The sequence below is a fragment of the Xenopus laevis genome, chromosome 6L (assembly GCF_017654675.1).
Source record: "Xenopus laevis strain J_2021 chromosome 6L, Xenopus_laevis_v10.1, whole genome shotgun sequence".
Lineage (NCBI taxonomy): Eukaryota > Metazoa > Chordata > Amphibia > Anura > Pipidae > Xenopus > Xenopus laevis.
In genome coordinates this window covers 37,275,069-37,287,119 of record NC_054381.1, presented here as the reverse complement: position 1 = coordinate 37,287,119, position 12,051 = coordinate 37,275,069, and the positions used below count along the sequence as shown (strand labels likewise).

Genomic DNA, 12,051 nt, shown 5'->3' with positions numbered 1-12,051 from the left:
ATAGATTATACAGGAGCAGTGGCCAGCTCCATGTTGTAGCTCCCACCCTTCCCAGCTATAGTCAGGTTAGCCACTGGTGGCTAATAAAAAGGCAACCAAGTTTGGGAGTTTTACTTTGAAAGCAGCAAGTAAGTTGCAGGTAAAACTTAGTCCCTTTGTAAAATGTATAATGAAGCAATAGAATTCTTAATGAATCAGATGAAAATTGATCATAGGACTGGCCAGATATGGGATGACTTTGACGTAGTTGGCCAGCTTAAATATATTGCAATATATGGACAAACAATCCCTGTTTTTTGTTTAAAGGGTAAGGCATTTTTTAGTAGCTGTATGCACAAAATGTCGCAATGTCTTAAATATATTAATAATGGGATGAGTGCGGAGGATCTCTTGTATTTGAAAAAAAAAATAAAAAAAAATAAAAAAAAATATATATATATATATATATATATATATATATATATATATATAATATAAAGGTAAAATGAATGCATAAAAATATACTCAAAATATTCAAGATAACCATTCTTTTTTAAAGGTAAAAGACTCAGATTTTGAAGAAACTCAGAATTTGGTAGATTTACTTCAAACAACTAATGCTGGTATTTCCTATCCGTTGGTTATTTTATCGGTAAGTAATGTTTGATACATTTTTTTAGCACATATAAAAAGCAGGCAGAGCCAGTAGTTTAAGGAACTGACAGATCCTGTGTTAAGTAGTTATTGAATTTACCCTAAAATCATTATACAGTTTTGATTAAAGCATGTTGGAAAGTTGTTTCGAATGGCAATTTTTAAAATATTATGCATATAGAAATTAGACATGTAAAATGACTGGCTAAGTCAAAGAATTGCCAGAAGCACTATACAGGCAGACTGTATGCCTGCATGGGTAGGTTTTTGTGACCTGATCTTCCTTAGTAGTTGTTGAGCACTGATGGACAACTATCATCAAGCCATGATTGAAATGCTAAATCTTATTTAGAGCCAGGCTCTGGTATGTAGTTACTCCATCAATTTTTTTATTTAATAGATTTAGTCACTGTTCAATGAAAAGGTAGTAAAGTGTGGTATTTGTGCTGCACATTAGTCTGCATTTGGTCCCAAGACTTCCTTTCTCAATATGTTCAAAAATGTGACATATTTGAGATGTATAATAAATATGCATTTATGCAGTATTATGTGCACATAGTGTGCATACTATGTTTTATTTCTTTTAAAAGGAAAATAAAAAGAAGGCCTACCTGTATTGTTTTTTTATTAATAAAAGACGCAGGAGCTTTATCGTTGCCTCTTAATGTTGCCTCTAGGGAAGACTGTCTGTTAAAAAATGCAATGATTCCTCTGCATAGGTTATGTACATGTAATAAAATGCCTGCAAGAACCTGTCATAGTGCAGTATTGTAAATCGGAGTCATATTAATTCAGCGCATACATATCTAGGGTTTTCATTTTCTGAAATCCCCCGAGGGATACTTTTCCCAAATACTTGGGAGCGTCTCTGGCTGACAGGTAAAGACTATTACATCAGGTTGATGGATAGGTGTAATGGAAGGGAATAACAGCAACATGGTTTAATATTTCAATCTGGAATGGAAAGGCCTTAATGCATGGTCATGTTCAAGCAAAATATTAACAAGTGAGAGACAATTAGAAAATATGAATAATTTTGAGTTGTAAAAAAATTACACCTATGGCAGTATCTGACTACAGTGAATGACAGCTGTAAGTGTCCACTCTTCAACGTGGTATTGCTCAAGCAACAATCCCTTCCAGATTCAAATTTGCTGACTGCTTTACCTGTATCCAAAACAAATACCAGGACAGAAAAATATTTTGCATTTTTCGAATAAATTTATATAAACTGAAACTGCTAATTTAAGAGAAATATTTATTCCTATTAAAGATACAAATCATGCAGTAAGAGTAGAAAGCAGAACAATGCTTGCATTGCTTGTTTTGGATACTGGTGAGAGAGTCAGCAAATAGAAATCTGGAAGGTACTATTGGTTGAGCTATACCATATTGAAAAGTGGACTCTTACAGCTGTTATTTACTGTTGTCAATTTCTTTTTAGAAATTCTTTTTTTGCATAAATATTTTGCTTGAACATCCTTTCACTGCAACTGTATAGAAACTGTTATGTAAGTCTAGTGACATAAGATTAGAAAATATTATCGATGCCTAATAAACATTTTATATTTGCATTTTTGCTTGAAAATAAATATCATGGATGCCAATTGATGTAAATATCAGGTTTGAAAGGAGGAAACCTTACCTATCGGTTCCAGGAGCTGGAGAAGGACATCCTCCCAATAATCTGCAGTCTGAAGAAACTGGAAACCATACCTAGCGGTTCCTGGAGCAGGAGAAGGATATCCTCCCAATAATCTGTAGTCTGCAGAACATAAATTTAACCCGTGTTTTCATACAAAACTAATAATGCAATAATGATTTAAGAGTGGCTTGGATGATTTCTTGGACATACATAATATCAAAGGCTATTGTGAAACTAAATTCTATATTTAGTATAGCTATGGATATATATATATATATATATATATATATATATATATATATATATATATATATATATATATATATACCTGCAGCGGGTGGTGAGGACAGCGGAAAAGATCATTGGGGTCTCGCTTCCTGCCATTATGAATATTTACCACACCCGCTGTCTCCAGAAGGCTACCAGCATTGTCAGGGATAGCACCCACCCTGCACATGATCTCTTTACCCTCTTGCCATCCTGTAAAAGATACCACAGTATTCGAGCGCTGACTTCCAGAATGTGAAAGTCTATTTCCACAAGCCATCAGGTATCTCAACTCCCAAGGACTGAACTGAATATATTCATAAGGAACTGAAATGTCACTTTGCCCAGCATGACCGTGTTATAGAGTTGTTGTATAGCACCAGGAGGTTCTGGAGGAACGTCATTTCATTTCTACTATGTACTTTATTTACTGTATATGGCTGAAATGACAATAAAATCCACTTGACTTGACTTGACTTGATATAATTTAATTAAAAGTAGGGAGGGGTGTGTGTATGGATGCTGGGTTTTTATTTGGAGGGGTCAAACTTGATGGACTTTGTCTTTTTTCAACCCGATTTAACTATGTAACTAATAGTGATGGGCGAATTTATTCACCAGGCGTGAATTCGTGGCGAATTTGCGCGATTCGACGCCAGCGAGTAAATTTGCAAAACGCCCGTGAAAATTCGCGGAAAAAATTCGCCGGCGTCAAAAAATTTTTCCCGAAAAAACGGACGCCGGCGTCAAAAACGGGCACCGGCGTCGAAAAAACAGACGCCGGCGCAGTTTCGCAAATTTTTCGTCGTTTCGCGAATTTCGCGCGAAATTTTCCGGCGAAACGGCGCAAATTCGCCCATCACTAGTAACTAACTATGTAATTATCTCAACATTTTTTTAAGTTCACAGTCTTATTGAATTGAAAATGCATAAAAATATTTTACTACTCCATACGGCAATTTTTTGCTTATTAGCAATTTCTTCAGTATTTCTCAAAAGAGTCTTTAAACATTCATTCTAAAGCATCTTATAGTTTGCTACTCGTAGTACAGGTATGGGATCCATCATCTGGAAACCCGTTATCCAGAAAGCTCGGAATTAGGGGAAGGCCATCTCCCATAGACTCCATTATAATACAGCAATCCAATTTATTTTTTAATTATTCCCTTTTTGTCTCTAATAATAAAATAATACCTTGTACTTGATCCAAGCTAAGATATAATTACTCCTTTTTTTTTAAAATTATTCCCTTTTTGTCTCTAATAATAAAATAATACCTTGTACATGATCCAAGCTAAGATATAATTACTCTTTTTTTTTTAATTATTCCCTTTTTGTCTCTAATAATAAAATAATACCTTGTACTTGATCCAAGCTAAGATATAATTACTCCTTATTGAAAGCAGAACCATCCTATTATTTTTATTTAATGTTAATTCAATTTTCTAGACGATCCAAAAGATCCGTTATCTCTAAAACCCCAGGTCCTGAACATTCTGGATAACAGGTCCTATACCTGTATTGCCAAAGTATGCAGAATGTAGGCAATGCATAAGAAGTTTCACATTTCGTATATTGTACTTGGGCTTCTGTAAAAAAAAGTGGAACAAGAGCCCCCTAATAGTAAACTGCACCCAAAAACGATGGGGTTAATTTAATCTAACCCTGGATGCAAATACTATAGCAGTAAGTGACATAAAATCACACTCCTTGTTGATCAATTAAAGAGCACCTGTAAGCATTCCGTGAGCTAAAAGTTGGACTTTCAAGGGGGTCTTGACCAAAGGTGGACTCTCAAGGAAAAATTAAATGTAAAAGTTTAATTAAGGATAGTCAGATTTGTCAGTACATTGGATGGGGCAGCACAACTCTCCTATACTGTAACTCTAGCGAATATGTTTGCCCCCGAGAGTGACGCCAGTAACAGGTAAGAATAGCACAATTATCTGTATTATCTTGAAATATCCTTTAGCAACATTCTGCAGTACAAGGCTACAAAACTGTCAGCCCTGCCACACTTTGCAAGTAATTGCATTGCTTAAATGCCACAGAGATATTAAAATACTGTTTTCCTAGTCCCAAACCTGTTTCAAAAGTATTGTGATTGATTAAGAGTTGGAAGAGTCAGCATTGGAGATATAAATCTTGCGACGGCTTCAATATCCCTTAAAAGAGCTAGATGCTTCAGGAAAGGTGGAGTCACCTGAAGAACATATATCAATTCACTGTTGCAAAATATGTAATGGATATCAAGGAATGTTATTAATCTGAGTGAAACCTAATCCCTTTTGGTAAATACTTTACATTAGGTTCACAAGTGCAGACCTGATACCTTAAGACAGAACAGAGTATCAGATCTTATAAATAAGTTTAGGCCTCATATTTACAATGACAATGTGGACAAATTGTTTTAATATTATTGCTGTATTAAAATGTATCCTCTATATATTAGGCCATTTCTGATATATCAAGGAAGGGCATTGTCCTTAATGGTGCTAAATTGTTGTGTATATTTAGGAAAAATATTTATTAATTTTTTTCTTATACCACAATTTATTTCTAATCTTTTTAAAATTTTTAACCTCATAACAGACTTACTTTTGTTTTGTTTTACCTTTCTCTTACATTTCATATTCTCCTTCCTCTGCCCTTTATTACTGCATTCATCCCATCCACATTTTGGAGGTGTGTTAGAGATCAGTGCTGCCCCTAGGCTCTAACGGCCCATTAAACAGAATTGTGTTTGATTACTTAAAGTAGTTGTACAAATTCTGACGATTTGACAAATTTGATGGTCAAAAAAACTTTTGTGACATCCTGGAAATTTAGGAAAGATACAGAACTGCTGGGAATCCTTCTACAGTCCCTATTTCAGTATTAAATAAATATGTGCTGCAGGGATGAACTCAAATAACTATTGACTTGTATAATATATTTTGTTTTTAAGATGGTTTAGCTCTGAAACCCTAAAGATAAGGTGTCTTCACAGCTCTTTTGCAATTTTTTAATTTGCTATATAATGTTCTTCATTTGTCTGTTATTGCATTGCGAATATTAATTGTGAATTGCACAATTTTAAGATGTGCTTGAAGGTGGCTCAATCTTTTGGAGCAAAAGAAGAAGTTTCATTACATACACTGTGCACTAGCTCAAACTATAATATTCTCAATCTTTCTTCCACTGTTAGAAGTGGTCGCTAAACAGTTTCCGGGTTCGCAAAATGTATATTAAATTTGCCCAAAGGAAAATCTGTTAGCACACAGGCATACATTTTCGTTTGGAACTATTTTTACTGCTACTAACTTTTATTACATTCCCCACAAATATTTAAAAAAATGTGTAGTGATAAAATTCCAAAGATTCTGCTGATGAAGCCATTCGTTGAATTTGTTTTCTTTTTGTTTGTTTGAAAGGTTCATTCAACATCTGAAGATTACAGCAGTGGAATTAACAAACTAATTGGAATCCGCAAGCTTGCAAAAGAAGCATACAAATCGAATATTTTGGTCTATGGCCTACTAATTAATATTGATCAGGTATGTACAAAAAAAATGCTGTAAAAAAAGTTATTGTTCCTTCAGACATAAATAGGGAATACTTGTATTTTTAGCACAATCCACAAAGCATAACATGTTTTAGAGGCATAATTATTTGCACTTTCATATCTGACCCCTATCATCGAAGATGATAGTGTTTTTGAGGTTTGCACACACAGTCCACTTGCAGGCATTCCCTCTAGGAAAAGGATGAGTGGATGAGAAGGAAAAGGATAGTGGATGAGTATCTGGTAGCTCACTGGCCATCACTGTTCGGATAATAAACGTTTTTTGGCACATCACCTCAGGTGTGAGTGCCCCATAAGGTTCCTCAACTGATCAAGTCAAGTGTCCTCAAATTATTTTGAGATTGGTCCTGTTCATGTACTGTTCAAGTAACCGTTATTGTGGAAAAAATGGCAGCTGTATGTGTGTGTATAAAGTAAACTTCAAGAAACTGAACATGTTTATAAACAGTTGCATTTGCAATTAGTTTATGGACCTTGTGGCATTTTGTTGATGTGACTGGCATCCAGAGAACAATGTACACTGGTAAGTGCACAAATACATTAAAGGGGTGGTTCACCTTTAAGTTAAATTTTAGTATGTTATAGAATGGCCAGTTCTAAGCAATTTTGTGATTATTCATTATTTATGTATTTTAATCGTTTTTTTTTTAACTATTTGCTTTTTACTCCTGACTCTTCAGCTTTCAAATCAGGGTCACTGACCACATCTAAAAACAAATGCTCTGTAAAGCTACAAATGTATTGTTGTTGCTACTTTTATTTCTATTTAGGGTTTCTCATATTCATATTCCAGTCTCTTATTCAAATCAATGCATGGTTGCTAGGGTAATTTGGACCCTAGCAACCAGACATTGCATACTGGAGAGCTGTTGAATAAAAAGCTAAATAACTCAAAAACCATAAATAATAAAAAATGAAAACAAATTGCAAATTGTCTTGGAAAATCACTTGCTACATCACACTACAAGTTAACTCATAGGTGAACAACCCTCTCATGTTCTTTATGGACATGCACCATGTTCGCAGGTTAGTTATTAGGTGTGTAATAGCAAGTCATGCACAGAGTTGGGATTCATCATTTGTGTTGAGATTCATCATAAGCAGAATCAAATGGTTGGCAGCAATATAATACATGATTCTTGGCCTCAATGTGCTGAAAATGTTTTTATAAGTCTGATAATATAAATAGTGATATATCATTCAGTTTGTCTACAGTTCAAGCTCAATGAATGTGTGCTTTTAATTAACATAAATGGGATTTAAGTGTAAAAAAACCCCAAGACTTAAAATGTGCGTAGTCTCAGCTAATGTGTTAATGCTAATATATAAACCTAACTTTTATCTCTTTTTTTTTATATTGTAAGTGGAATCCAGTAAATTTGTGGATAATAGGCCAACATAAAATATGCAGCGTCAAATGTTTATTGATATAAGCTCCTTAATGACCCACCTCATCTTGCCTTTTCAGACACAATGCAAGTTTTATTCTGGAGATGCTGAGATCAAATATTCTCCAGTAGAATCTAAGCAGTTCCTATACAGAATGTAAACTTGAGGCAGAAATTTCCCAAAAAAGTAATTTTGATTCTATAAACTAAATAAGGATTGCAGAATAAACTTTGGGGGATTCATATCAAAGAGTTCCTATAGTCCTTTTGTTTTTCTAGGCTAGACAAGTATACATTCTATTTTAATTCAAAAGTGATGGCTTGAGATAGCTTTTGCTGGTGGGTCTCATATTTCCCTAAATTGTTCGCACGCTCATTGACATACTGGAAGGGACTCCATTAGCACCTACATAGACAGTGCTGATACATGCTGTACATTCAGGTTTTAAAACAGAAGATAATTAGCTTCAACATTGATGAGAGTACACACATTGTGGCACTTACAATGGAAATCTAGGAAGAATTGTGAATAAAAAACATGGCAATATTTGTGCATACAGTTAGGTCCAGAAATATTTGGACAGACAACTTTTTTTTCTAATTTTGGTTCTGTACATTACCACAATGATAAGATGCAGTTGAACTGCAGACTTTCAGCTTTAATTCAGTGGGTTGAACAAAAAGATTGCATAAAAATGTGAGGAACTAAAGCCTTTTTTTAACACAATCACTTAATTTGTTGTCTGTCCAAATATTTATGGACCTAACTGTATTTGTACTTACGTAGGTTGAGGGGTTACTAAATATAAGATGGCACAGATTTTTTGGTCTGTGGAATTTTGTAGTTAATATTTGATCTTAATGTTTTGAAAAGCTTGACAATTCTCCATGCGGAGAACCTCCTTCGGACCTAGCTCCAGTGTTCTCTCAGCACCCTGCATTCATTGACGTAGTTCATTTGCACAAAAAGAACCAGGTGCGCATTGTCACTCGCATGGTAAACACCAGAACTGATGGCAGGCAGACTTAGAAAATATTTGGTGCAACCGGTTTATGACAAAGCAAACATGCAATTGCGCAGATTTTGGTGAAAGGGACCTAATTGTGGTGAGGGACAAACTGGTGCATTATGGAAAAAAATATGGTCATTGTGCTCAAGGCTGCACTTTGTCCACTACTCCTTGGTAAGTGAATGCACCCTTATATAACATTATTCTATATCATTCTTGCTAGAATTCCTGATGGCTTCCAAGCGGTTTGATTTTCATCACAAATAATTATACTTTTCCGCCTGTCATAAGCATTTTCATAACAGTCAGGCAAGTTTTTAATGAATTGAGTTCAGGGGTAGCGTATGCAACCTTCCAATTTGTTTAGTGCCTTTCACCCATTTACGCATTCATAGAGACTGTCATACAATGGGGGTCATTTATAAAGTTTGCGCTGTGCATATTTTTTCACAAATGGTTGTATTGCCCATGTTTTTTCCTGAGCCCTAAAATATTGCAGTACTGTGCCTGTCTTTTGGTCTTTTGCGAATTTGCATTGCAAAAAAAATATTCGCAAATGAGAAGTGTTTGTGTGAGCGCAGGCACTTTGCAAGGTCATTATGCGTGAAAATAGCGTTGACAGTAATTAAATTTGGAACTTCCAAAACTTTTTCATTATTATTTTTACACTTCATAACCAGACTTTATATCTACACGCATATTAACCATGTAGCTTGATAACAGAGTGAAATCAATAAAACTATGATTTGGTGTATTGGTGTAAGATTTCATATTGAGCTCATCATGAAGGACAGATATAGAAGATTTAATGCTGTGTGTTATTTTTATCCATTCATTTGCTGGTTGCATTTTTTTACTTTTTATTAAATCTATGTTTCTCAAATTTTGCTTGTAAAGGCTATTTGTAACAAAAATATGGATGTCATATGAGGCCTTCAAGTATTTCTTAATAATTCTACCCTTTTTTAAAGAACTACCTCATATATTTGCCTTTGGGCGTTCACTTACACTTTCATTCATCCTTTCCCAGATAAAGATAAATATCTATTCTTCTAATTTTATTTTGCCTAAGGATTTACAAGACCTGGTGTCCTCTTACTTGCAACCATTTATAGTGTCGTCTTGCTACAAATCTTACTCATACAATACTTAAAGAGATGTTGATGCATAGTAACACACACACACACATACTGGTAATGCTATTTGATGTATAAACAACAAGCACATTTACTCACACTGGTACCTCTCATATTAAACACAAACATAGATGGACTGATTTAAAGGAAGTGCTTGATGCATATTGCCAGCATCTCAATTGCCATTGCGAACAGAATAGGGAACAAGGACATCTCTGTCTTGACAAAGGGAATGGGGGTGGGGTTAGTCCTTTAATACTGACCTGGGAACACACAGGACTAAAAGTAGCATATCGGTGGGCTCAGCCTAAGTGACAGACAGAGTGGAATTTGGGGGTGAATGCTTGTTTGATGACTTAGCTAGATTTGACTAATAAGTTTCCCCTTCGTTGTAAATAGTGAAACTATTGTAACTTAAATTGTAACTTAAGGGGTTATGTAATAAAAGGCCCTAAATTTGCTCTTCAGCAGTAACCCATAGCAACCAATCAGCAGATATAACGTACTAGTTACCTGTTTAAAGGCAAACACTTTATTGATTGTGGGTTGCTTCTCCTGGCTAAACCTAATGCCTTTTATTACATATGAGGGTTAGTTAGTAAGTAGAGGTATGGAATGTATTGTCCAGAATGCTTGGGATCTGTAGTTTTCTGTATAAGGGCTCTTTCCGTAATTTGGATCTTCATAAGTTAAGTCTACTAAAAAATTATTACAACATTAGATAAGTCCAATAGGATTGTTTTACCTCCAATATGGATTAATTATGTCTTAGTTGTTTGTTATTGAGTCTATGGGAGATGGCCTTCCCATAATCTGGAGCTTTCTGAATAATGGGTTGCTGGATAATGGATCCCATACCTGTAATATTATTTAAATTCAGAGAGACATGAGCTCATTAATGCTACAGAAAGTGGTGGAACGCCTAAAGATTCTAAGCATCTAATGGGTGCTTGGGGTAGATTACAGCTGTCAACATAAGGGTGTTTAAACATTACTAGACTTTTGGTTGATGTACATTTTTGACCATGCTATCTAGAAACCTGCAGTTCATACTCGGATGAAGCAAAAATCTAACCTCTGCTATGACTTTTATTATTTTATTTCCATACCTCCCACATGCCACAATTTAATTAGGTAGTCCCAATTCATAGACGTGAAAAAAAGTTTTTTTTTTGTTTTTTTATGAGAGATTATGGCAGCTCAATGAGATCCTTATTGTTATAGTTTTTATGTTAGGAGATGAGCTCTCATGACCATAGAAACTGACTCATGCTAATTATGCATGAAAGTTCTGCCAAAAACAATGGATATTATCCTTTTTTGGATGCCAAGAATATATACGTACAAGCGGCTCTTCATTTGCAGAGAATAGCCTACTGCTGTATTTTTTTTTTTGTGTAATTGAATGAAGGAATCATTTGTCAACAATTAATATAGAAAATATTCATTTAATTCAATAGATCAGTTGCACTGTGTAGAACTCTGATTAACACAACCACTGTTAATCTGTCTCTGCTTATATAAAAGCCCAATTGGCTCACTTGGAAAAATAATAATGATCAATATACATTAACTGGCCACTTGTTTCATCAATCATTCTGTCATTTTTGGAATTCATAAAACAGGGGAGAGAATTCTGTGGTAAGCTTCCTTCACTACTGTAGAACCTAGTGGTACTGACCTATTAGCCTCAAGCTAAAAAACCCCACAGAAGTTGGAACGTTTTGCACTCTTCCTAAGATCTAGTTGTTGGGCTGCATATACATGCTTTTTGCCTATGTATAAATAATTGTTATAGATAGAGCTGGAGGTTTTTGAAAGTTGACCCAGATGTCTGTCACTTTCTGTGTAACAGATGTGAGGTTGATATATGAGGCCCTTTAATCCCATCCCTGATGTTTTCATCTAAATGATTTCCTTTTCTTTAGAGAGGAGAGGAAGGGAATGCTAACAAGATCAGATAAGCATTACGTGGTTCCACTCTGTCCCTCTTCAAGATAAAATCTTGATAAATAGCTGTAATTATGAACGGGAAGTAAAAAAAAAATGTTATGAGAAAGAATATAACTTTATATAGGACCCCGAGATTAAGTACAAGGAAAGAATGTGCTGGTGCCATACTGCCCATCATTTCCATGTTGGTGGTTAATGCAAAATGAAACATGTTCATGGTAGGATTATATTTCAAGCCACTGCTAGGTTTCTGCTTTGCTTTCCTTTAACATTGGCCTAGAATGGCAGCTGAGTGGTCTCCAGTAAATTTAGGCTTACCACCTGCCTTTCTTTTGTAACAAATCCCAGCAGCCATATTGGCTAATTATGACTATTTGGTTACTATTTTGGGGCTTGGACATTCTGTTGATCAGGTCAGTTTACTTATGTAGGTTACTCTATATGTTCTTCACCC

General features: G+C 35.0%; 1 protein-coding gene across 1 annotated transcript in view; it reads left to right on the top strand.

Annotated features, from left to right (window-relative positions):
- Positions 1-12,051, top strand: part of crppa.L (CDP-L-ribitol pyrophosphorylase A L homeolog) — a 104,720-nt gene that overhangs the window by 64,168 nt on the left and 28,501 nt on the right. The window contains exons 8-9 of the mRNA XM_041565919.1: positions 539-631; positions 5,959-6,081. Coding sequence (XP_041421853.1) covers positions 539-631; positions 5,959-6,081 — 216 coding nt within the window. The remainder of the gene's footprint in view (positions 1-538; positions 632-5,958; positions 6,082-12,051) is intronic.